This window comes from Anopheles arabiensis, chromosome 2 (genome assembly GCF_016920715.1).
Source record: "Anopheles arabiensis isolate DONGOLA chromosome 2, AaraD3, whole genome shotgun sequence".
In the NCBI taxonomy this organism is placed as follows: domain Eukaryota; kingdom Metazoa; phylum Arthropoda; class Insecta; order Diptera; family Culicidae; genus Anopheles; species Anopheles arabiensis.
This window is the reverse complement of record NC_053517.1, coordinates 111,650,425-111,678,305: the sequence shown is the minus strand read 5'-3', so window position 1 is coordinate 111,678,305 and position 27,881 is coordinate 111,650,425. Positions and strand designations below refer to the sequence as shown.

General features: G+C 40.1%; 1 protein-coding gene across 17 annotated transcripts; it reads left to right on the top strand.

Moving 5' to 3' along the window:
• Positions 1 to 1,082: 1,082 nt before the first annotated feature.
• On the top strand, positions 1,083 to 27,245 carry LOC120908880 (syntaxin-1A). 17 transcript variants are annotated; one of them, XM_040320344.1, is made up of 12 exons: positions 1,083 to 1,214; positions 2,613 to 3,114; positions 7,495 to 7,503; positions 13,945 to 14,125; positions 14,217 to 14,290; positions 14,386 to 14,569; positions 14,644 to 14,717; positions 14,873 to 15,010; positions 16,848 to 16,958; positions 17,791 to 18,383; positions 19,191 to 19,393; positions 19,959 to 20,865. In XM_040320344.1, the coding sequence occupies exons 2-11, from the start codon at positions 3,082 to 3,084 to the stop codon at positions 19,222 to 19,224; spliced, it is 1,431 nt and encodes a 476-aa protein (XP_040176278.1). In that variant the 5' UTR covers positions 1,083 to 1,214; positions 2,613 to 3,081; the 3' UTR covers positions 19,225 to 19,393; positions 19,959 to 20,865. The 17 variants fall into 17 exon arrangements, with proteins under 17 accessions (XP_040176278.1, XP_040176272.1, XP_040176282.1 ...); XM_040320338.1 differs by having other exon boundaries at positions 17,788 to 18,383; XM_040320343.1 differs by having other exon boundaries at positions 1,090 to 1,214; positions 2,574 to 3,114; positions 17,788 to 18,383.
• Positions 27,246 to 27,881: the final 636 nt, after the last annotated feature.

Sequence of the window (27,881 nt, the reverse complement as noted above, 5' to 3'; positions counted from 1 at the left end):
TTTTGTGAGGTTTTGAGAAAGGGGGTTTAATTTGTGTAATTTGGGATGGTCTTTTCAAAGATGAAGCAGTGAAAGGCGCTCGAAAAACATGTTAATGTTGGGCGCCGTTCGCTTCTTCAATAAAGGGCCCATACAACTTAACAGTGCTTGCAACGGGGCGAACATTACCTCACAATAACAAGCAATGGTTGGTTTTTGAGCAATTCAATAAAGCTGTACTGGTGTAAAACTGTGGAAAAGATACATCTTTACGCATGAGAAATGACTAGCAAATTTGGCTCGGTTACAGGGCTGCGCAACGAAACTTAAAGGATCCGCTTTACTGTAGCTGTACACCAACATTATTGGCTTCGAAACCCAATTCAAATGAGACACTGATGACAACCGACTAAGAGGCCTAAAACCAAAACCAAACCCATACCGATCCCGAAACCGATACGGTAAAAACCCTACTGGTCTAGAACATGAACCGATCATGAACCCATACCACTCCTGGAACTGATCACGTATCCATCCCGGTCCTGTGACTGATGCTGATCTCTTAAAAGTTTTAAGATAGCTTAGTTATAAATAGATTTTATCCCGTTCATGGAACTGTTCCTGAACCTGTTCCAGATTTGGAATGAAACGATACAGTTCCTGTTCCGATCGAATAATTGAAAACGTTGGTCATCAAACCACATCATACGGCTGTACATGTGCAGCATAAGAAATAGTTTAGGAATTGATGTAAGAATTAGCGTATTAATTTTAGCTCAATTTGTATAGTGAATATGAATATTAATAACCCTGAATCTGTTGGTTGCAGTTTTGGAACATTTTAAACGTACAGTGAGAATATGCTGTTTGTTTACTAACATGAAATACTGTAAAAATACCATTACGGTCTTGTAAAGCGAATAGTTTATCTTAATTTCTCTATTCCTCCCAGCTGCGAGAATTGTAGGGATTTTTACTAACGGCAGATTTAAAAAAATATCCCCAAAACCGACGCAGATCGTGTGGTCGGGAAAACTGCTCGATTTTGTTCTGCGGGTGTAGCTCTGCGGGCTGTCAAATGATTCATACGAATTATACAAGCCTATGTGTGTATGCGTGTGTTGGGATTGGGCAAGACCAGAAATGGTATCGCGATGAGCGTGGTAGCATGAAAGTGTTTCCTCGGCAAAAAGTGTTTTTCCGCGAGTAATCTGCATCGGTGGGAAATGTGCTTGGTGAGAAAGAATGCTAATATTTGACCTTATTGTGGGTATAATAGTTCCGTTCCAATAGATCCAGTGTTGATGTGCGAATGTTGATGCATGACTACAATGATGACTAATTCTCATCGGTTCCAAGGTTTGGTACCACCACTTTCTTTCGTGTGAAGTTCATTTAGTGCAAACGGGAACGTGTGAGTTGAGAAGCTTCGTGAAAAAATCGATAATCACTCGCGATTTGTGTTGCTAAATTTTTCTCAAATTCGAGAGAAGCTAAGGTAGTGTGTGTGAAGGTGAGTGTGAGAGAGTGCCCTGAGCAAAAGTGAGCATTGCTCGACTCACTTTACGCAAGATGAAGGGTTCGTGTGACGGTAATGTACGGTATTAGTGGTATTATCGTGTTCCTGATATAATGGAAAAAAGTTAAAGCGATAATTTAAATCATTCGCCTCACAATCTCGACGATTTCTAAAAAAAAATATATTATTCAATGGATTAAGTAAATGGAAACTGTGCGATTTTGAGTACTGCGGCAGAACTGCAACATAATGTATCCAAATTGGAGAACAGTCATACGAGCCCTGTAATATCGCGCACGCAGGCTCATTTGGAATTGAGAAAAACACTTGATAATGCTGCATTACGACATTCGAGCAGTTCGTTCGGCGAGTACGCGTGGTGTCGTCGTCGCGTGAAGATATCGATTTTCCGCACAAGGAGTTAGTTTTTCCACCGAAGCCCCTGTGTCGCGACGATTGCCAAGTACTACAGCACAGCAGTGAAATGATAGGTAGTTTTGTGAAAATGGCCAAATACTGAGTGTGGTGTGACAAACCGAATTCGATCCCGAGCAGTGTGAAGACGGCGAAAAAGTGAACCCGCCCTATTATTCCGGAAGCCGAAGGACCCTTCCATAGACCGCACATTTCTCTCGTTTTTTGCCCGATAATTTTGTTCATCTATTCCATATCTAAAACTGGAGGAAATGTTTTCCAACTTAATCAAGAATTAGTTTGCGAAAAGTGTACCGATTGTGAAGGTGCGTTGTTCAGGCGCAACACCAAGAGCGGAAGGGCATGTGATTTTTCACCGAACGGAAATACGACCGAAAGGGCACACCCCTTCGACGACGGCCACTTTGCGGCAACACCCCCGTACGTCAGGCGCAACCCATTGTGGTTACTTCGTTTTTTTATTCTCTTCTTTTTCTGCTAACTCGCCCTTTCTTTTCGTGAGCGATGTGTCATGGGTAACTGAGATGTCGGCGGTGTGTAGCTGGAAAAGTGGTCGTGGAACAGTGCAACAGCACATGTCGTTGTGTACGCTCGTGCACCAATGATGTACAGTAGTGAAAATGCAGCCTTTCAATCGCAGGAGCCTGATTCTTATCTATTATCTTTAATCATCGAGTAGGCGCAGTGGTGAAAAGGTGTGAAAGAGTGTGAAGAGTTTAGGTGGTGCAAATTGCAATCGTAGCGGCTACAGTCAGTGGAAAAAATAGTGGTTTACAGCTCTCGAAGATATATTGTCCCATCCCTTCGCGAAATAGCTTGCTCGACCATCCCGCGGTATCGTTGTCCCAAACCTCATCAACCAAAACGGGAAACTAGAGTGTGGCCGCCGATCGATCGATCGAACAAGTCTCAGTGAGTGCTGGCCGCATTTGCTGCAGTGCGTCCAGTGGAATAGCAGATTGGAAAACCGGAGACTTCACGGTGTGCTGGTTTCCGCGGAAAACATCGAACACGGCCGAAAAGATAGCGACAGATTAGAGGACAAACAGACGAACATACCGACACGCACACATACCACCACATATACGGTGTACATTCCCTTACAGGACGTGTGTAGAGGGAGCCACCGACGATAAGAAGCGGTCAAAATGACGAAGGACAGATTAGCAGCCCTGCAAGCGGTAGGTTGTCCTTCCATTTGATTTAAGTTTAGAATGTTTTGTGTTTGAATTATTATTTTTGGTAATCATTTACTATTCTTCAGTTTTTCATCGCTGTAAAACGTTTCGGCACACAAACTCACACACTAATTCACTGATAGAATTTTTCGATTAGCAATAATCGAAAATATAGCTATAAAATGTCCCCGATTCTAAACATTTTATGATTTTCATCGCACATCAATAGAACAGATAGATATTACACAAAATCAGCAATGTCAAGAAACTGTAGCATAGGTGCTTGGAGTTAAATGTCAATCGGGAAATTCGATTCATCGCTGTACGGATGATAGTTCCCTGGGACGCATAGCAAAGCGACCCCACCCGGATGCTACGGGACTCTCGATCACGGGACGGCAAAAGGGCGACAAAAGGTGGGCCAGGGGAGTAGACACTCGGCGAAACTCTTCCTCTTTCCCCATTCTTATTCGGCCTACCCATGGCACTTGGCGGCGTGAGAACGGGCTATACTGCGGCCATGCTGTTGCGTCGGGTTTTTGTGTCGGTCACGAAAAACCACTCACACTTACGGCCGATCGCGTGAGCATGTCGGCAGTAGCGTAGTGGCTGACTCTCTCCCATTTTTGGCATAAGGTCTTCGGTAGTGGAAAAACAAGCAAAAAATGAAAAGAAAAAAAAGAAAAAGGCGGTATGAACAAGAAGTCGCACGATAAGGAGCTCCCGCTCTGTTCAGGCCAAGCTCAATAACCGAGGAACTAATTTGACATTGGATTGACGAACGCCGGTTTTCAAAGCACGCATGAGGGTTAATAATTAAAATATTTTTGCGCTAACGTCAGACCATCGGAAACGGGTTCTCCATTGATTCCCCAAACTTCCTAGCATCGTTCCTTCCGGCATTCGGGTGGCACAGCGGATTTCGCTCATGAGACGCACGTGAGACAGGAAATGCCTGCGGCCTTTTCCGACGGAACCACACCAAACTGAGAGCAAAATGGAACTCTTTCCTTACTCTCTAACCTTTCGTACGGTGCGGTAGAGTTTGATTGCGAGTCGGTTAATGTGGGTGGTAGATTTTCCAGGAACTTACCATGTGCTACATTAATATCATCAGCATTCGTTGCGTTCTCTCTATCTATATCCTCGTATATCTTTCTCTCTGCATTGCTCTCTCAATTTTTCTGTTTCAATACGTGTGTTTGCTAATGTAAAACAGTCAAATACAATTAGCGTTTTAAAAGATGTTAGATACAGTACCTAGGCGTGCTTTATTCCATTAAGATGAGCCTGGTGACATTGGATTTTGATATTGGGTCATATTTCGCCGTTGACGCAATGTGAAAGCTTCCATACCAATGGCCGCAGGATCGTTAGGATCAAGACGCTCTCGCAGTTCAAAGAGGCTCCTCTCCATTCTCTGCTTGTAATTGACCTGAAACAGCAACCTAGCGCTTTATTGTATACTATTTCATGAATGAAAAACGTGAATCAGTACGTTACAGTGGTTGTATATATTTGTAAGCGCGTTTCCGGATCAATTGTCTTTTCTGTTATCAATGAAACGATGGGGTTAAGTTATCCATAGAATCTGCTTTTCAACTACTAATCATTTTTTCGTTTACTGCCAGCTTCTCTGGTAAGATAATAAGGAAGCTGCTCTTGAATCATATCTATCAAAACATAGCGCACGTATAAATTGGAAACAGAAAAGTAAAAAAAAATGCCTCCACCACAGGCCGTAGGCTTATGTGTTTGTATTTGCACGTTTGAACGTAACTTTTTTTCTTATACTATCAATTAATATATTGGATTTTTGTATTCGAAACAATTTGATAATTCATTGTTTAAAAAAGGTACATTAAAGAGCGCGAACAGAAACACTATTGTCTATAATCTATATCATGCGAAAGGAGTAACTGTTGTTTTAAATTTTCGAAAAGAAAGAAAAGTAGGATGTTAATATATGGAAGAACGCTAGAATTCCGGATGAAGGAGCAAGAGCGAGAGAGCAATAGATTATAGAGTGAGCGTCCGCAAGGGAAAAGGGGGAAACAGAGGTACAGACGGATATAGTTTCAGTTGTTACAAACTGAAAGGAAAAACCGTGCCTGAAAAGCTCTTCTACTCTCGTTCAAACGCGCATAAATGCTGTCTCTCTGCGTTTGCATTGCGTCTGCGCAGTGTGTTGGGAACCGTTTCCATGTATGATTTGGGAAGGATGGAAGAACTTTGAGACAGATAAAGAGAGAGAGAGCATGAGAGATAGAGAAAGATAGAGGTAGAGAGAAAGCACAGTAGGCGAGCGAGAGTGCGAATGTGAATAAATTCGCAGGAAGTGAAGTCGATTTTCCCGTTTCTTTCTTTTCCTCCTGCAGCTTCGTTGGCGAGAATTTACAGCGTTTCTACCACATGCTGCTGTGGAAAACCTCAACCTCAAATAATGCATTTTCTTTCTTTTTTTTGTTGCTGACTTGCTTCATGCAGCGTGCTCTTCACTTCGACTGTGTTTCGCATAGTTGTTGTCTCTTCTGCGTATGCGTGCGGGCAGCGTGAAAATGCTGCTGAAAAAGCATTCGCAAATGTGCGAATGAATTTTGTAAAAGAGTCAATGAACATGAAGTGGAGAGGTGGGTCGAATGCTTCTCCTACTGTGGAGTGTGTGGGGACGCAGGTCCTTGCTGAACGGAAACGGACAAATCATCGCCCACGATGACCGCGGAAGGAGTAATATGAACTATATGAACTATATGTGCTATATGTGGAAACCGGCGGTGATGGCAGATTGCCAAAAACAACTCCATTCAACAACTAATAGATATCGTCCGGCTAGCAATAGGTGCTCATGAATATTCAAACAAGAGGCAAATATGTTTTTAAGGATTGCTTTTACCATCATCTTATAGGGTTGAATGGCGATGAAGCATAAGTTTTATTCGCACACACATGCGATTTGGCTGTTTTGTCTAAAACCAAGAAGAGCATTGCAATCTTTCGCATTTGGACTTTTAGTATGTTTTTTTTTGCATTGCCAGAAGCATATTAGACGTGCAATGGACGATGTAATGTGTTGGTGCACTTGGTAAAGGGTTGCGCAAACAGTAAATGCCGCTAGCGAATGCCGACAGCAGATTTGTACAAAATGATCGCTGCATCGTTGAGTGTCTGTCAGGGCGAATATGCGTAAGTTTTAATTTGAGTAGGTAATTAGACAGCAAAGGCAACTTAGGCAAAACGTATTTCATAACACAGCCCGCAGAGAGCTCTCGTGTCATACAATACTCTAGAAAATGGTTTATTTCTAGATACTATTCGATCTGTTCGAGATCGGTACAACCTGCAATTTAATGGGCGCCATTCTGTTGCAAAATGTCTCTTGGTTAGCTATTTGGCTCCATAATTGTATGTGTGTATACATGTGTATGTATGTTCTTTTTATCTGTGCTTGTATGTGTATTTAAATGTTGTATATTTGTGTTGTTGTCTGTGTCTAATGAAGCGTTTTGTCTCATTTCGGTGTTTAAATGTATGTTGCCGTTTAAACAGATGTATCATGTTGAGTGGCATGTGTGTAGACTTTATCCCGAAATCCAAGCCAATCAGTATGATCGGCTACGATCACATAAGGTCGGTCGATAAGTGAACCATTGATATGCTTGGCAATCATTTTAGATTGACATTTGACTATCCAGCACCTATGATAGCATAAGCGAAAGTGGATCTGGAAGTGGATCTTCAATCTAAAAATTACATTCATACCACAATCGTGTGTTCCACTGTCATCTTCCTATTAGCTGTAGCCTGTAAATGTAACCAAATGTCATGGTTGAACAGTAGTGTCCAAAAAGAAAAAGAAGTAAATACATTCCATATGTGTAGTTTCTATTGTCCTCTTTTGTTTTAATATTTTTGCTTAGTTATGGTACCTATCCTGCTATGAGTTGTAATCACTCTCCTATTTGATGATTGTTGTAAATAAATGTACAAATAAATGTTTTATTTTATTTTTTACTTTCATAACATTTCTGTATTCTTCTACTTCTACTACTACTAATACTACTACTACCACCACCACCATCATCATCATATTTGCAACAACTACCTTCTCTACTACTACCACTACTGTAACTACTACTACTACTACTCCTACTACTACTACTACTACTACTACTACTACTACTACTTCTACCTGTACTGCAAAATGAACCATCAACCACCACCAAATATGAATCATCTTCCTGCTATCGTGTCCATCTGAATGTGTGTAATCGTTTGTGGTTTTGTGGATGTGTTTTGTTGTGCAATCTAATGGAAAATATAAATGACTAAAATAAATTCCACCATCACCACTCTATTGTACAATGTGAATAAAAAAAACTAAAGGATATAGAGGTTAGTTCACTCGGTTTTGTGTAAACGATTTACTTACTTATCTTTCTTTTGAAACCGCTTTCCTTTCCTGTGTTCTATTTTGCATGCCCTAGTGAGTTGAAAACCTTCTACCACTTCCTTTCTTTTCGCTCTTTCTATAAGCGTGTTTTTACGATTTGAGTCCTAATGCAAATTGAATTAAGTTATAAACCATAGATGCTGCTGAAGAGAGGTTGTGTTGTATTTTTTACAATTTGTTTGATGATTTAATTGATGAAAAGTATGTTGTTTTCTACTGCTTTATTGATCCTCGTCTTTTGCTTGTGTTGGCATGTGTTTTGTTTATAGTAAATGTGCCCGCGGAAGGTGAGTTGATAAATTGTGGTGTATATCTTGGTAAAATTAAATTATACATATGCATGCGGTTGCTGTACAATGTACTCCATGTGAGAGGAATGTTTTAACTTCTTAAATATTTGTCAACAAGGAACTGTCGCAAGCAAAGAGCGTTCAACGGACAATAATTGTAACAGCGTCGTAATTCGGCTCATGTTGCAAGCTCATCCGCAAGCCTCCATGTCGACCTCGGCATGTCAACAGATGAAAAATTCATTCGTCACTCAATGACTAACTGTTGATGTCAGCATCTTCTCGCAACAAAAACGAATACAAACGCATACACGGCGACACAACTGTTGCGGCTATGATTCATTCGCCCGGCTTCGTTGCTTCGACTGGCAAAACTAGACCGATGGGAATACAGTGGGGCGCACACTGATTGAAATTAAATTAGTCCCGCATTTCCCATTTTTGGTGTGCTGCTGACCCCCAGAGTCAAGGCGTGAGTTTTTCCTTTTTGGCGTGGTTTAACAGATGCATGGCCAACTAGCTTTGCAGCTGTATGAATCTCCCAGCAAATGTGGCATATTGAACTTCCTTTCCGTGTTGGTTGTATGAAGCTAGTGACAGCAGCAGTGTATGTTTACCAATTGACACCACCACCATGGGGTCCAGTTCGGAGCTCATTTTTCGTGGCCTTTCCTACGCCGCACAACCCAGGCGGGTGATTCAGCACGGGTGTCAACGTAGCAACGTAGCCGTCTTCCCTGCAAGTGGTTGTCGTTTAACGCGCTACACAGATTATACAGTGTTGAACGAACGATATGATATAATTCATATAATCGTATTTCCCTTTCGTAGACCCGTATCTTGCCATATCTTGTTATGGCAAGAGTGAACCATCAAGGAAAAGGTAAGGTCATTGTTGCTACAATTGTGGGGCAACTGTACTATGCACGGGGGAGTTTTATTGGTGAGATAGGACCCAAACAGAGACTGCTGGAGTGTGTTTTATCTGTGATACTTTTTTTTTCCTGAAAAAAAAACAAATCAAACGATACACACAAACGCATTGGGCGTAGTCTAGATATGACCGACTCAGTCACATACACACACACATGGAATACAAACAACTAGACCCGATTCCAGCCGAGAGCCGTCACGCGTGATAAGCGACCACGACGATGATGGTCTAGGCCACCAGGGGTCGGCAAACCAACGCAGGACAAAGATGCACAATTTATAAAAATACCATTAAAGTTTCACGTAAATGGCACAATTAAAAATCCCAGCGTGAAAATGTATGATAGTACAAATAGCAGCCAACAGGGTAGCAAGGAGCACAGTCTTTGCCGACCACTGGTCTAGGCGATTACTGCTGTGATTCCACCGTGTGTGCTGTCGGAAGTTAACCATGGCAACACAATAAAACACTCCAATGATGCATTTATGCATGCCGTATCACCACTCTGTGCCGACTAGATCGGGCTTGTGTGGGGAGGCAGTGCCACAGCTCGGGCCGGTTGACTGACGCTTGACGTCAACCTGATGAGCGTATGAATGTATTAGGGAAAATACACATTTTCATGATTCGGCCCGAGATTGATTGTATTGAGAGATAAGCATGTTTTACAATATGCTTGTGCACATAATCGTGTACTAGTGCGGTGCAGCGGTGTTGAAGGAGACTCGAATCAATAAAACACACCAATGCTGTTCGGGAATGCTGGCTACCAAAATAGATGCGATTGAACGAGCGCTTACAGGTTTTTACGCCTGTTCCTTACATTACCCAGAACGTACGACCAACCGGAGTCTCTTCGTTTGCCACATGTGTGTTGTATCATACACAGAGACGAACGACCTTACTGATGCCCTTGGTGTAATTCGCACTCTACTCCCACGCCCACCCCCCCCCCCCCCACAACTCAATACGTCTGCTCGTTGCAATGAAGTTGCTAAATGATTTATTTGTGTTTTAACGAACTGAAAATGAAGGGTGTCATGGGGGGAGGCAGAAACATGGTTCAAAATGAACAAAAATGTAACACCCTTTTGAAAAACTCTACGAAACGATATGAGTGAGTAGTGATGATGCTGGTGGTCAAGGGCGAACAAAGTTCAATTTCCTGAATTTCCTGTCTGATGGGTTTTTGGTTTCGTGTTGTTATAGTACTATCTACTGGTACATTGTTATCGGCAAAAATGGAATAATATAAAGCACAGGATGTTCTGCGACGTTTGTGAAACGAACTTTGGATTGCCGTTTTTGGATCGGCGTTACAAGAACAATCCAAACGGGGAGGAGGTCCAAAGCTTCTTGCTTATCGTGACGTAGATCCGCGTGCGTGCTGCATGACCAGGTATAAAGGATATAAGGTTTCCAGTTCCTGTCGTCGCCGTTAGGAAGAATACCGCAATGCGTTATGGATCGGCGGGCGGAAGGACTGTAGAGGGCTGTAGAGAGCTGTGTGTGTGTGTGTGTGTTTGTGTGCAGAAATCGGTCTGCAACACTCGTCCGCGTCAGCGATCATGCGCACTGCCATCTCATGAGCCTGCTTTTCTGGAATCTTGTGGTGCTGCTGACGTATCGATGGTACGTGTCAAGATACCGCTTTAAGGCCATCGGATGACACTGGTGTGCGAATGATTCGAAATTGATGGCCAGAAAAAAAGCAAATACCTCGGCATCGGTTGTTGCTGCTTACTTTTTTTTCCATTCAGCAGTGTACGCCAACTGCGTATTGCAGGGGGTCGATCACTTGGTTATGGGGTTAATTTCGAAGGTGGGACTGCTTGGATACCGCCATTCTCACAGCACTGCTGGATGGAAATGAATCGCTCTCTTTCTCCGTGCAGTTCTGACGCGCTGTCTCTCTTCCTCTCTCACACGCTCACATACAGACAAACCAATACATAGGCTTTTCGCATGTTTCATGGTGTATGTTTGTGTATTGTGTGTGTTTGCAGTGCCGTCGTCTCGCGGTAAGAAATTTTAGTGGAAACCGCGTCATGTCACGTGGGAATCTGTGCAAGACGCTCCTCATCTTTGGCCCATGGTTTTTGATTGCTTGCAGTTTTTTTTGTATACTGTTGGTAGACGATGCCTCTGAAGCGTGTACCATTGGTAGGAGAAAAAGCAGTATACCTATTTTTTGATAATTATTTTATTTTTAAAACACAGTTTCGATTGGAGGAACTAATATGAAAAACACAAAGAACAAAACAAAGACTAGTTATGATAATATATGATAGGCAGTGCAATATTGGACATCGTGAAAAGTGGTGTTTCGTAGACGTTGTGCTTTAGTCTCATTCAGTTTTATGATGAAAAGGGATGCTGGAGATACGTATGGCTAAATTTAGCTTGTGATAAGTTGATCACATTGCTCCACACTCTCGTTGCGCTGTAGATGTTGAGCGTAGTGGATCGAATTCCAGCCATATTTGCTTGGGTTATGGTCATGCAAAAACAATCCCACCGTTTGTACTCTCTTTTGCACCAATCTCCTCCGGCATCATCTCCGTGGGAAGATGAATGCCTCAAGCAGATGAATGAATTCCTTCCATTGTTGATAGCAGATGATGCGAACTGCACTTGACTGCACTGGTAAGATGAGATGCTCCGAATGTTACGCGGTTGGCTATTCAAATCAATACATTTGGTGTGGTTTATTTTATATATAGTTTTAGTTTTCAACATTTTTGACCAAACATGTCGGAGCTTCCATTTGCTTGTCGCTCTTGTCGCAGTAAATGACGATCGGCAGAGGACTGTTATATAGCATGTGGATATATTAAAGTTCTAGGTTCTATTGTACGGTCTCATTAATAGACATAAAAAGAGAAAAGAAAAATAAGGTCACAAGATGCAACGCTTAGTCGTCGTGCAAATGAGCGGAAAGGCATGCCGCAAACAAACGAGCCGTCAATGTTGCTGGCTAAGAATGGCAGCTAATAAAATATTAAGCTGATCTCTAAAACTGTGCTCTCGCCTATACTGCACACTCGCAATGGGCCAAGCTTTATGAAAAGGGAATGATAAAGTGGTACTCTTTGTATGTCATCTATTTATAGACCACTCTTTATCGTTATGCGTCCAAGGAGGAACTGTTTTTTACTCTAACGTTTTTCGATAATCAAGGGAAATAAACGTTACAAAGTGGTGATGAGTGTATGTACATTTTAACGGGAAATATGCATTGTGTGCATAATTCGTTATTTTATCTTTTGCTGATGGAGACGCCTGGTGCTTGGTATGAAGGATATGTTTGGTGCAATTGCTTGCAGGAGTGTGAAAATAGGAGCACAACACTTCCCTGCAACCGGCTTAGTAATTTAACTATCTATATTCAAACATGCTATACGGCTGCAATGTTAGCTAATCACCAATGGAAGAATCTATATTACTAGCTCGAAATAGTCGTCTGCTGTTTATAAACAACGGGATACTTATAGATTAACAGGCGATACATGACCTTTTTATGCAAGATAGCTGTACAATGAAGCAAAGCGTGTGTACGGGTGGTAAATGCTGATATGATTGACTGAAGTGGCCAGAAAAGCTGATATGTTAAAATCAAGCGACACAATCGACGTCACAAAAGCAGGCGGGGGGGGCCCCCTGCCATTAGCAACGACGGATACGATCTGCTTTTGACGTCATCGATTATGCATTTAAAGGGGCATCATGTTTCGTTTGCTTTGGGTAAGCAAGATCAATACTCTGCTGGAATGGAATGGATTCTTTATTTGGAAGGATCTTTAGTGGAAGTTTTGAAACGATTGCCATTTTTCATACCTTTGAATTATAACACTGGCTGGAGAGACAAAAGACAAAAAAACAGACATTTATCCAATATATTGTTTGGGTGTGTGTGTAAAAGTTAAATGATATGATTTAATTGGACGCTCTATCGGTAGAGACGGAGAGACTGGTGGCTCGCAACTTTTCCATTAAGAGTTTTTGTACACACAAAGCTGCAACTGTAGGCGGTAAAGCGCTATGACATTTGGATCTAGCAGCTTGCTTCCTTTCCTTTTTTACCCCAAGTCTCTCTCTCTCTATCTGATACGCATCGTGCCATGGCTCTGTTTTGCAAATCGTTTGCGCGCATGACACTTTGAACGTTGGGAACAATGAAAGAAGTTTTCTCACAGATCGCTGGCGGCGGTGGTGGTGGTGGGTGGTACACATTGTGGCCGAACACCCTCACGCACGCTCGCTGATTATTATGTGGGCGTCGGCAAAGGCTCTAGGGGATGTAGACGCAAATGGTAAATGTTAATGTAAATATCGGCCGTACATAGACCACCGTCGCATGCTTAGTGCACTTCGCGTACTAAGGGTGCGGCACCGAAAAGTGTGCGAAAACTCAGACACTATGTGCAAGCCAAAACGCACATTTCTGATGATCGTATTATTCATTAAGGTATTTGTTGCCCTAAATGTAACATTTCAACAATGGCTCGAACGCGGCGAAGGTAAGAAGGAGTTTGTAAGTGTTTTTGCATGTTCGGCAGCAAACCACAATATATCGATTTTGTAGTTAGATGTGCTTTTAGTGCTATGCTTTCCTATAATGAACGTTTTTGTGTTTTGTTTTGTTTTGGTTCTAATGAAAAGTTAATAAATTAAAGTCTAATGTGAAGCATACAATGAGAACGATTTTTTTAACAGCTTCCAAGGTTTAATTCACTATTAAATGAAAGTAATAATGACTGTGCGTTGAACTACTTCCGAGCTATTGTCCCATGACATATGTATAATGATGGATGATGAATTAGGTTATTTTAAAATCCCCAAAAAGGGTTAAGAAACCAATATCTAGAAGAAAAAATATCCTTACTTTTATGGCTGTAACACAACTTTTCTGATTAATGTAGGAGATAAAGTATTGTTTTTGTTACTTGATAATGTTTGATGCTTTTCTAATCTGCATAATGAAACAGATTTTAAATATTTTTCCGTAATTTTCCTGATATACGTATATTTAACCATAGCGGGTTGTATGAAACTGAAGGCTTTAAACAGTTCATGAAGAAAAGAAACTAACAGTACAGTACGTAAAATTATTAATATTTGGCTTTATTTGGCCCTTTTTCTCATCTGCACTACTATAGGCACAGAGCGATGATGAGGACATGCCCGAAGATGTGGCTGTCCCGGTGGAGGGCAGCTTCATGGAAGATTTCTTCAAAGAGGTGGAAGAGATACGGATGATGATCGACAAGATTCAGGCTAATGTCGAAGAAGTGAAGAAAAAACACAGTGCCATCCTATCGGCCCCACAGTCGGACGAGAGTAAGTGCTGCTGATGCTAGTTTTAGGACAGTGCGTGCAAAACGCCGGTAAATAACTGTTTATCCTTTATTTGTATCATGCTTTATTTCAGAAACTAAACAAGAACTCGAAGACCTAATGGCTGATATCAAAAAAACTGCCAACAGAGTAAGAGGGAAGCTTAAGGTATGTAATGCTTCATGTGCAGGAGCTGTGCTCACACCAGCCGACAACAATGAAGGAAAGCGCATACGAGTAATAAAAACAACTTTTGAAAACAGGGTATCGAGCAAAACATTGAACAGGAGGAGCAGCAAAGCAAGTCGAATGCTGACCTGAGGATACGAAAAACGCAACATTCGGCTCTGTCGCGCAAGTTTGTCGAGGTCATGACGGAGTACAACCGGACCCAGACGGACTACCGAGAGCGTTGCAAAGGAAGAATACAACGACAGCTGGAAATTAGTTAGTCACAAATTCTCATGCCACTGCAAGATAAACTGCTTCTAACCCATTTGTTTGCACTCGATACTTTGCAGCGGGTAGAGCTACAACTAACGAAGAACTGGAGGAAATGTTAGAGCAAGGAAACTCAGCCGTCTTCACGCAGGGGGTAAACGATACAGTCGCGCGAAGTGCATAAGAGTGCAGAGAAATGTGCAGTGCTTAATGCATTTCGTCGTTTTCATCAGCTATAAAATTCTAATCCAACATCTTTTGTCTGGTTTTCGTTTCTGTTTTATTCATCCTCTCGTGTATATTCTGTAGATCATCATGGAGACTCAGCAAGCCAAGCAAACGTTGGCAGATATCGAAGCTCGACATGCGGATATTATAAAATTGGAAAATTCAATTAGGGAACTGCATGATATGTTCATGGATATGGCTATGTTGGTTGAGAGTCAGGTAAGGTTGACAGTTGCTATGCATGGCTTTTGTATCATCCGCTCTTGTATGTGTGTAACGTATCTCGCAGTAGCATCGTAAGAAGTGGAATGAAATATCATCCGTTTCGCTTTCCCTTGTATGACGCACGGTCGCAGAGAAAGTCCTGGGACACGTGTAATAAGACACTAGCTGCATTTACCAGTGTTGAGTTTCAATTCAAGAACGATCGTATTTTTGACACACCTAATTAATTCAATTTTAATCGAGTATTAAACACTAAGCCGAATTTGTTTTCCTTTCTTTAAAATGTACATCAGATACAGTTCATGGCATTCATTAATAGTACATACACCCGTGAGCACCAATCCATCTACACTTTTGTTTGTTGTTTGTTTGATACACCTATTACAATTTGTTACGGGCTACATGGATCATACATGGTGTGAACTAAAATATCGTTTTTTGCTAAGTAACGAAAGAATTAAAGGGGTGTGATTTGACTACGAAGATTCTTCATATTGGTTTATGAGCAGTAATTAATTATAAATTATGGCTTCCGATTTACGATTCCGAACATACCAAGCATGAGCATAAATATTGTGTTTATTTATTTGTCATTTTTCTTCCACCGTTCTTTTCCTTTCTAATTTTAATATCAGTCCCTTATGTTAGAGAGAACTCATGATAACTTTATATTAAATGATGTTCAACCCCACACCATTACGTTGTTCTAGTAGAGTAAAAAGTTCTTAGTTGCCTGATAGCTGTTCCAATACCGTGGAACTTTAAACCGGTTCCACGGTGTTGTTGAATACAGTGTTCAGATGCAGATTGAAAACATCATCATGCCAGATGTGCTGGTTCAAACAGGTGCACTCAGTGCACTGGGAGACAAAAGGACTTTGCGTTGATCCTCAAGCGCTACTTTGGAGGCTAAGGAGCTGCTAGAATAATTAGACACAACGAGCTAGCTACGAATAACTGTTAGTTGGAACAATCCAAAATACGCCCGAGTAACATCGACGAATAGTTCTTCGTTTTAGAATGTACAGCTACTAGTATGAATGGTAACACGCCTTAATGGCCGATCTTGCAGCCCAGCCCTCTGCTCAGAGCTGGCTGCCTCGAATGAGATCAATCATGTTTGAACTGAATTGTGAAATTTGTTGTACGATTCCATTGTTCGATTATTGTAACAGATACGCCTATCTGTTGCAATGTTTGTTTTGTATTGCTACGTAATGCATAATAGATAGGTGAACATTTGTAAATCGATGTATCTTTCTATCTCTATTCCTACCTGTTTCGTGTAAAATCTTTCACTGTCCGGTAAAACATTAAGTCTTGTACAAATAGGTTGTAAAAACTAAACCAAAGTATCAACTTCTGTCGAAAGCGTCTCTATGTAAATGTTGTGTATGCCGTGTATGTATTTGGATGAAAAACTTGTGTTGTACTTTAATGTGAAAGTCATAAAAATTGCTTAAAAGAATTCCTCTTTATCACCTAACTATAACGCACCGTCTGTATGTGTGTATGTATTAACTAGCTATACCTTCGTACCACCTTGTAAGCTAAATAATCAAGCCCAGTTGAAATGCTATTGTGAAATTGTTGTTTTCATTGATGGATACCATTATTAGGTGTACTTCATACAAAATAAACCCATACGCACATTCAGCGTAGTTGAGTGTTCACATGTGATCAGTAAATACAACATATCTCAGTATACAGCAATATATGCAACCACAATCACAAGACACTAGTAGTGTAAACTTTTCTCAAAAAGATCACCAGTTACGATAAGTTCGTGAAGAAAACTATCATCCAAAAATACTACCTCCTTCTTCTATAGGGTGAAATGATTGATCGTATAGAATATCACGTCGAACATGCAATGGATTATGTTCAAACAGCGACACAAGACACAAAGAAAGCGCTTAAATATCAAAGCAAAGCCCGCCGGGTGAGTAAACCAACAGACTTTTTTGCTAATTTTGTGTGTTTTTTTTCTTTTTTTTTCTTTTCATCCGTTTATAAAATCCTCGACCTTTGGGGTGTAATCGTTGCGTTTTGTATGTCACATGCCATGGAAAATAATGATCATGTCGGGGCAAACAAACATGCGCGATATCCCGCTAAACCGCTCATGACCCCTTACCATTCCTCTATCCGTTGATTCCTTTACTAATATTAATGTTGTATGTAAATCTAACTGGGGATTTGATTTTTGTTTCATTTTTTTGGTTTTGGGTTTATGTTAAAAAAACATTGCACTATAAAATGTACTGCTTTATTATTCTGCATGATATTGATCCAAAATGCCTGCCTGAAAATAACGTTTTAATTTCCTTGACACCTCCAACTGTTGCTTGCTGTATTTTATACGCCTTTTTAACGCATTGCTATGTTATGTTTTCGTTATTTAAATTGTTGCGCATGTGTGTGAATGGTGAAAATAACCGCATTGAATGTGTGATTATGTGCGATCGGGTGAATGGGTGATAAATAATGTGTGTGCGTTTAACTCTGCTCTGCTCCGTTGGATATGGCAATATTAATATTGTTTCTCTGGGATACCTTGTTTGTACGATGTTTGATGATTTTTACTGGTTATTTGGCATATTCCTACTCTCGTCTTAACAACCTTCTTGTGTGCACGAACGGCCTATTGGATTTCCTACACTCTTTGCAATAATAAATGACTATTGGTCCCGGTCTCGCTGCTATTAATCACCATGACCTCTGACACAACTTTATTTTGCTACAATGATATCTTTGTTCTTCTCCCTTTGCGGGTTTTGCCGAGTTTGTCTTCTCCGCGGAAAACTGGCGACCACAACGTCACCAACGATAATGCATCCGCATCCGGGTTGACTATCGGTAACTGTACTTCTACCTTCCGCAATGGTTCTTATACCGCTTATACCGGTGATCGTTTAACTACTGACACACCTCCTCGCCTACCATGCCGCACCAAAAATCCTCTCTTCCCCTTCCTACTTCCAACTATCGCAAACCGCGCCAAATCCAAATCCTCGTCCGACTTGCGCGAAACCAAATACGAACCCCCCACCCGCAACGTTACCAATCCGCGTCGAAATGGGATCCAACGAACGCCGTCCCCAAATGACTTCCCCTCTGAACGTATGCCACTACCCCCCGGTCATTATGATGATATGGGGATCTTGTCATGGTCGTCCACGTCAAATTTGCACCGTGATGCTGTTGTTCGTTCTGAAATCGGTGTGCAACCTGCTGCATCATCTTCGGCCGAAAGGGCGAAATGGTGGACCGAATTGAGTATCATGTGGAAAACAGTCGGGACTACATTACAACGGGCCAACAAGATTTGGTCCAAGCCGTCAAGTATATGTCCAAAGCCAGAAAGGTACGTTTGCTAGGCCATGGTTGCCGCTGCCGATTGGGTCTTGTTGGAACGTTTTTTTTTGCTGTTGTTGAAACTAATCAATAAGTCAATAGGATTATGAACACGTTTCACAATTTCGGTAATAGTGGCACTCTAATTCAACATGGGAAATATAACATCAACTTATTAATCTCATAATCATAGTACAAACTGAATTGCTAACAATTATGCTAATATTTTATTAACAGAAATAGTGTTCATTTGGAAGTCAATAGTAATTTCCGCACTTTAAATGAACAAGAAGCACAAGGAGAATGTTTAAGGATACTGACTCATCTACTACGATAAAATATGTCCAATTTACGTCAATGTTTAAAATATTATATGGGAATAGTCATATCGACTATCTATCTGGATGTGAAAACTGTTAAGTTTAATCATAGTTTTCGTTGATTATTCATGTAAAAATGCTTGTGTTTGTTGTGTCCGTCCACGTTTAGCTTGTGTCTTGTCTCTAATGTTCTAGAAGAACGCAAAACATGCAATTATATTTGTGGAAATGGTAAAACGGAAGTTCGGTGCACTTTTATAGTAGTAACAACAAGTCAATAATGTGTGGTTATACCTGGCTGCACCAAAACAATGCTTCGTGTTGTGGCTGGTTGTGTGCTGTTTTGTGAGGTTTTGGGTTTTTCATTGTACTCCACATACCTTTAATTATGTCCAGTAATAGTGTGCATAAAATATGCAATTGTGATGTATATTTTCTTGTCATATCGAACGTTTCCTAAATTATCTATTTCCATTTCCTTTGTTATTGCATTGCAGAAAAAAATCTGGATCGCTATTTGTGTTCTTATAGCTATTATTATATTAGTAGTATTCTTGGCAATCTACCTAACATAATCGCACTCAAATACACATGGGAAACAGTAGAAGTAAAAAAAGAATGACGGTGAACCGAGCATAGCTGATGAGATGTGTAATGATGGTACATCGCGGAGAGCGACATGCTCACACTTGCCCCATCGGTATGTTTTCGTGGTGTGCTAATGTTACTAAGAGGATGTATGTTTTAGGGAATGTATTCTGCCATATAAAAAGGCAGAACAGGTAAAGAAATGTGAAAGTTGTGTAGAATTCGGAAGATAAAACTTCATTTACGTTATGCACCTTAATGCATACTCATTTTGGACGCATCTAATTTGTTGGAAAACATTTGAGTTTGTGAAATCAGTTTTAAAATCTTACTCTTAATAGATTTAATCCTATTGCAATATTAATAGGAAATTACTTTTCTTTTAAGAAATGAGTCTGAAAAGAGTCTGGTGAATTGTTCTCTTCTTAAGTGTTGTGTTTTTGTCAACAGCAACAGATAATATTTATAGATAATAACCTAACGATTAGCATAGAGCTATTTTGCATGAAAATAACAATCACGCGTTCAAAACTTACAGTTTTCGTCATATATCTTGGATATTAATCTTCTAATTGTTTTATTTAGTTGTTAAAATGGTGTTGGGATACATAAGATTGTAAGTTTGCTACGGAGAGGAGTTTCTTATTTCGTTTCTTTTATTTTCTTTTGTTTTCCAGAAAAAAATCATGATAGCGATTTGCCTCTTTGTTACGGTCATCATTCTGTTACTTATTTTTCTTATTTAATCTAGTTTCGAGTAAGCGAATTTAAAATGCCGTTCGTAAACATCAGTCAAACATCGTTCATATATGTATCGTTATCGTATGTTATCTATCAATAATTATCAACACCAGCGGACTTGCTGCAATCCATTGCAGAACATTGCCTAACGTTCAATCGTATTTCGTACTAAATTCCAGAAGCGAAAAAGGACAACTACAATTTGTTGCACAAAAATGATAATGCTAATAATAATAAACTATTGTTTAACTCATGCAAAAAAAAAATTACCGCTCCACTATGCTATGAACCGCGATTTCTTCAACCATGAAGAAATAGGAAATGGTTTTAAAATTACAAGACCTTGCAATTAAAAAACCAAGAAATTCGCATTTACTTGTGCTATTCACGATACAAAGGTGTGTAAATCTTCACACAAACACACGCAACTGCATTGATGAAATGTTCACGGGCGTCCTAGCCTCGTGTCAAGAGAATGTAGAATTATATGAAAGCTAAGGGTAATATGAAAATGGTATAGTTCAGTTTTGTTAATATGCATGTAACTATTTTATTTATTGCCACCCAAACCCTTGTCATGAAACAGTTAGTGAATGACAAAATCAGATCGGAAATACATGGTTCTAAGGCTTGCGTGATAATCGTTTAAAGTAATGGCTGACAAGTGGAAGGTCCTTTTTAAAAATCTGTATAAGAATATTCATTATCATTGTTAATAGTGTCTAGTAAAACTCTTATACTGCGACTGGTATGCGAGTGATAAAAGATGAACAATATAAGCGACTCATGTTTCATAGAATGTTGTTTCGTTTCTGGTAAATATACTTTGCATATCGTTGTGTATTTTCGTCCTCCGGCTCAGTCTTGTCGGGGTTTATAAAGGTTTACTAGACTTAGCTTTGTATCTCATAATCGGAAAATGTAAACCTTTGCTGCGTGGTACAATTCGGATGTGAATCGAATCATGCTCAGCATATAAAAGAACGCTCTGGGGGGGATTCTGTATATATTTCTGCATTTAAACACTTCGCACAAACTTCAGTAATGTGAATAGTTTTGTGGGAAAACATCAAACGCAGAGATACAATGATGGCGGTTCTAGTGCGAAATAAAAGAATTAAATTATATTTTAAAAAGTTGTTTATGTCAAATGTGTTTTTCAGCATGTAGTTTTTCTTAAGTATGAATGGGGGTGTGAAAGAGTGCATGATGCAATCTGTTGTTTTGATCGTAATATTAAGTGCGTGTGTGATATTGTTTGCTTTATTATTGCCTTTTTTAATACAACCTTACAACACTAAAAATAAGTAAACTGGTCAGTTGTGTTCTGAATTTGAAAAGATTTGTATATTGCACAAATGTTCTCGATATGTAACGATATGTCGTTTGAGACCTTATTGAGCAATTATTGGCACTTCAAATAACTTCATAATTTAAGAATGTGTTCTTTTTTCTAGCTTACTATTTATACTATATACATCCCAACAATATCATAGCTCACGATATTAAGCTATGAAGACATGTTGCATTTACATGTGTTTTGAATAACTTACTAAAATGTTTATTTTATATCCATGACATATTATATTGTTGTTTTGCATGTTGTATCTTAGTATACTCTTATCTTTGAATCCGAATATTAGTATACCGTATTGGTTTAATGGTGCAATGTTTTGCAACTAACTTTAAGTTCCGTTTTTTTGTTGCTTTGTTTAAAAAAAACTATATTCCTATTGTATATGGGATGTAACAATTATAAATATGCTGGCAAGTAATCCAATGTATATCACTAAATCGAACTGTTTCTCTCTCCCCCGTCACCAATCACCAACAAAATCACACAAAAACACACAATGAAACACCTCTAAATGACGTTTGCTGATGTGTTGCACTTCCATCTCTGCAGAAGAAGATTATGATCCTGATCTGTTTGACCGTGCTCGGGCTGATTGTTGCATCCTACGTCAGTAGCTACTTCATGTAAAAGGAACACTAAGATGAAATTGATGTATGGATACCGCATTACATACAAGGCGTGAAACATTGCGGCTATGCGTTTGAAATCTCTGACAAACAACAACAAATCAGTGTTGTTACACATCCATACACAACCGGTAAAAAAAGGATTGATTCTGGGATCTGGACATATTCTAGCGTAATTTCCATCGTAATAACACAACGGCAAACGACCAAAAATGCTTCATCCAAAACAAGAGAGAGCGAGAGAGTTAGACAAAGAAAGTAAAAGCGAGAGAGAGAGAGAGAGAGAGAGAGAGAGAGTGTGGGAGAAAAAAAGAAAAATAGAACGCGAAAATGAGTACATTTCTTCGTAGGTTATGTTGATCACTGGAGCAATATCGAGCAGGATATGTTTGCCATATCTACAAAATAAACTCCACAGTTAATTGTATCGTTCATTGGGAAGCAAACAGAACAAAGAGAACCACACAAACGTATTCGCCAACAGCGGACTCCTACAGGCGATGAACAACTGCATTGCACAACTGCAGTGTGTGTGTGCGCGCTGGTGTGCATGTGTACCGATAAATGGTGCCTAGGCCGCATTTTCAGTCCAAATCCGTACCACCAATATTTCTGTATTTTTAGTTTGGTATTGCATTCAACAGCTTCGAACTTTCGACGACGATTTAGGCGAAAGATGGAATGCAAAAAGAAGCAATGTGTGGCCGGCAGTAGTACTAACATCGTTCATGTTCAAATAGTCGTGTACTACGAGAAACTGCTAATAAATTGACTGCCAATGATAATGACAGGACAGTCATAGAAAGAAAGAAAGCGATCTCTATGGAAACCAACTACGCTACGCAGATTTGATCGTGCCAGGTGCATGGAGCTAAAGTAATTTAAAGATTACTAGCGGTAAACTCCTCCTTCCGAATTGTTTGCGACTATTGTCAACCAGTTTCCAATTGTGCATAGTTCAGTAATTGCGGATGTCTCAACTGAGCCGCTTCTTTTTCGCCAATCTCTGCATCCTTTTGTTTACGTATGGAAACACTTTTGATGCAAGGTATGGCTATCATCATCGCTTTTCAAATGCCATCATTCATATTGCACCGTAAAGAAGAAAAGAACTGGTAGAAAACACAAGTGACGGTTGCCGTGCAGAAGCGATTCGAAGCCAATGTGAAAGCCAATATGTAAGAACAACAAAAGAGAAAGAAGAAACAATCAAATAGCTCCGCAATCAAAACAAATCAAACAGACGAGGAATGAAATGTGAAGAGCATCAGACCGGAGTACATTCAAATGCCACATAGAAATTAAATCAAGATAGAAACGACATAACTCTTCAAGCGCTCCAATTTTATCTTACTACTCACCTCAGCACAACAGTGTCTATCTCTTTTCAAGTATATATAAATTGTCACAGGTACATAACACATATTACTGTCAATTTATAGTGAACGTTTTCCATCACTCACACACACACTCACTCACGATTCTTTCGACATCACATAAGTTTATAGAGTGTTTCCAAGAAATTGTATTAAATTGGTTTTTGTTAGTTTTTTTTAAATTTAATTATTTATTAAGAAATGCAGCACACTAAAGTCGCTGATTCGGTTTTATTTACGTGTGCTCAATTGTCTGTGAGTAGTATGAACTTACGATAGCGGATTTATTTGTGATCCATAGTTTTTTAACAATCAATTATGAAGACATATAACTTTAGGCTAGTTACTGCTTATGGTTTTAGCCACAAGAGATTTGTTCTGCAGGCTAGAGGTAAATGGAATTGAACGAAAGCAAAGTCTGTTCTTGTTACGTTACGTATTGCAAACGGTGCATCACGGAGTAGGAATTTCCATCCCCTGATCCCCTGATGGCCTTAGATCGTACAGCATATTAAGCTACAAGCGTGTTTGCACTATGTATGTACTAGCAGTAGTTGTAGTGTGCAAAGCAATTTCGACCACGTGGCACTATTAGCACAACACGAGTGCCATTTTTGTACAAAGCAAAAGCAAAAAAAAAATAAGAGAAAGGAAATCGATTACCACCCCATGGATCCCCGTGTTCTCCTGTGTACAGGATTTAGTAAATGCTAATCGCTAATCGAAGCAAGAGGCTGACTGTAGCGTAGAACAATTGCATTCTCCCCACATTGCTAGGTCGAATGTAAATAAACAAATGTTTATGTTTAGCAAAAGTACGCACACCGAGCATAACTTGTGATTTACTAGAAAAGAATGTCAATTATTATTATTTCATTTAGTGCGATGCAGAACTCTATCCTTGGTTTCGAACGCAAACACAACACCCACCCTTTGTTTTGTTTCATTTCCGCTAGAAAGGGGGTTATTGTTTGAGTGTGACATATGTTATTGTTAGTGTATCCGTTCTCTGCGTTATTAAATGCGATTTAGTATAAATCAATCGGATTCCTTGTTTCTATTTATTTTATCTTACATTTTCTTTTCTCGCGCGCTGACCGACATGCTCATTCTCGTAACGCCTGTTCTCCTGTCCGTCCGTGCGTGCGATTCATCAACAAACTACACACCATCTCCATACGAATCGAGCAGAAGAAGATCATTATTCTGGTATGTCTAACCATTCTACTGATCGTGGTTGCATCAACCATCGCAGGCTACTTTGGTTTCTAAGCAATCTTGCCTTGGCAACGGAGTAGTAGTAACATGCAAGCGCAACAATCCAATGCGCCACTGAAGGTTTTTGCGCAATGAAAACGAACGGTATTTCCATACTCGGTTGTGCAAGTACACTGGTAGAGACACCACCGCTTCTTAAAATATGCAGCTCTGCAGATACACAGGCCTCCTGGTACAGTTGGTATCCTGGGACAGCACAGCTTAATTGGGTGCAAACGTACATGGCTGTTAAACGTATTAAGATTGACCTTATAATATGAACCGCTACAATCACTACAATACAAACAGCATAAAAACTATCACATTCCAGACTCTGCATACTCTCGTGGGAACTCGATATTTAAAAAAAATGTAAACTCATCCATTGGATTCACATTGACAATGCTAGTATAGGTTCCATCGTTTGTCCCGCGTTTGTAAACTCTTAACAGTTAAAGCAAAAGCATAATCATCATGGTACATAAAGGTGGCGTTTCTCGACTCTTGTCTAAAGAATGAGATAAAATGTTGTTTCCTCTGGTAGGTGGTGTTTATGTTGTTTTGTTCATGAGCTCTCGGTCATCCTGGGGATTCACAGTACTAGACTCTCGAAAATTAGCACAAAAGTCAGCAGTACATTTTTAGCAGTTTATATGTTTATGAGTTTACGACAAAATCGTGTCAAATAGGCCTAGAGTAGCCAAATCTACAGAAGATGTTTTGCATAGAGATTTCTCTTTTAAAAAAAAGTTTGTCTGGACTTATATTATTTGATGTATCCTTCAATTTACGTTAAAGTGAGTATATTGTTTATGTTACAGTCATACCCACATGCACACATACACACTTACACTGCATTTCAAGTTCAAATAGTACACATATCTTTCAACATATTCCTCATCGTCACACGCAATCGCAATCGCTATGAAGCATACTAATAGTATTCTACCTCTTGCAGGTGTCGCCATACTTGCACATACTGCTGTGCGCAATTATTCTTGATAAATTACAGAACGTTACTTGCGTGTTACACCAGAACCAAGAGAAAACAAAATCGCGATATTACCGTGTTCAACATGCCATACACAACCATCAATCCATCCAGCAGCAGCAGCAGCAGCAGTGGCGGTTCAGAAGCCGAACGTTCACCACACGTTCACATTGACGTTTGCTACTGACGAGTTCAATCGCATTCATCGGACAGGCAGACAGGCAGGCAGGCCGGACTCATAGCAAGTAACGTCCGATGCTCGTTCGACAACTAAAACAACAGCATTCAGAACAGCAAGCACAATAATGGTCGACTGAACGCCGTATCCCATCGTGCCGCATGTGTTGTGAGCTCGGTTATTGTCGCTTGATAGTGCTCAGCAATGTACCATTTGGTTGCCTTTTTGTTTGGGGAGTTCTGGTGTAGCTACATCGGCATGGCTTGGTAACAACAAAACAACAATACAAAGAAAGAGAGAGAGAGGAGAGGTCGAGTAAGCGAGTGAGTGACAGAAAGTGCTTAACAAATTACAGACACGGGGCAACCGAATAAACCGAACCGATGATTGTTAAGTGCAACATTCTTCGAGTCTTCAAGAATGATGAAACGCATAGGCATAGGCAGCGAGTAGAATACATTTTAAATATGACGACAATGGCAATAAATGTGAACATAGATAAGGATATAAAGAAACGCCTGCCGCAAAACAATAGATCCATTTTGCTCGATTTTCGGTCACCTAAAATTGCATAAAAGCTATAATAATGCGCGATTATAACGATACTACTCCAAATTTGACTTTTCATGTACAGTGTTGTGGCTGGAGCGGCACGTACACCTAATTGGGTTGCATATTATCAAGGCTAGAAATGATGTATCTTTGCATATCCGACTCTCTGCTTTGATGTGGTTCGATAGCACGTTTGTTTTGTGTTTGGTATTCTGAAGATAAGAAGACATGAAAAGAAGAAGAAAATCACGTGTGTCAGAAAACAGCAATTGAACGTCATAACGTATATTGTTCAAACAAAATGTGTGATAATAATTAATTCGAAAAATACTCTCAAAACACAAACACCCTCACGTACGTACACGCACTGTACGCACTGCTGCTTGGTCCCGAGCGGCGGGAGTGCAACGGATTGGGCGGAAGTAGGAATGACATCTACTACTACTACTACTTAAGCAACACAAACACAACACGACGACTACCCAAAACGACAACAAATAGCATATTTAAGAGTAGGTGATACACATACACTCAAACACGGGCACGTAAAAGGTGTAAAAAATGGTAAAGCAACTGCACGATATCACGACACAATATACTAATATTCAGCGTGTGCAAGTATGGAATGATGGTGTCTCGCTCAAGACCCAGTTCGATGTTAGTTGATGAGCCTTCCAATAACAACAAAAACAACAACCAAAAGAAATGGAAAAATGGGGCACTCACGGGGATAAGTGTGTAGGCATATATGGTTTTTAATTACTCACATTCACTTAAGTCACCAGAACGAAAAAAAAAACTGCATTTTGTGTGCAATTTTGCGCTTCCAATTCCAACTGTAACAGCAGCAACACGTACGACACGTGCACCACACGAGAATAGTCAATTTATCATACACTACTACTACTACTACTCCTACTGATCCGGGGAAAGGCGCACCCCAAAGCATGTCCAAGACTGGCGGGGTGCTGCATGTATTTGTTCTTCTTTCGTTTCCATTCGTATAACTTTCCTCCTGGTTATGAGTGCAGCTGACCTTAAAGGGTGTGGCAAATTTACAAAACATTCTACTTTAGCCTGTTTTGGTGCAGAAACTACTACTCCCAAGTGAGCTGGTGACTTGCGAACGATTTTGTGTCGACCTTGAACAGCCGCGTATCATGAGGAACTAGTTTTTCAGCCAGAAAAAGACAGAGTTGCATACTGCCGAATAACAGAAGGTATAAAAATCCAAAAAACCACAAGCGCGTATTTACATCCCTCTTTGCGCACGATAAGGATCTACACATTCAGTTGCTTAACAGGAGGTTTACTTACACTCATTAATCTATCGATGTTATGGACAGACGAAACAGTAGAAGAGCGCGTTCTTTCGATATGGAATGGCAACAAAGGATGGCATGGAAAGTGGTCATGTGTTATAGAAAATGCGTAGATAAAGAGCTCATTGTGATGTTCTACGATTTAACTAAATAATTTGAGTGTTTGCGTTGAGCTGCTTGTTTCATGTGAGTTAGGATTG

Excerpts from the sequence above, each read along its gene's own strand:
- LOC120908880 (XM_040320338.1), top strand. The coding sequence starts at position 3,082 with ATGACGAAGGACAGATTAGCAGCCCTGCAAGCG. Across the intron at positions 14,291-14,385 it reads GAGTAAGAGGGAAGCTTAAG|GGTATCGAGCAAAACATTGA; the intron begins GTATGTAATGCT and ends TTTTGAAAACAG. Across the intron at positions 14,570-14,643 it reads ACAACGACAGCTGGAAATTA|CGGGTAGAGCTACAACTAAC; the intron begins GTTAGTCACAAA and ends GATACTTTGCAG.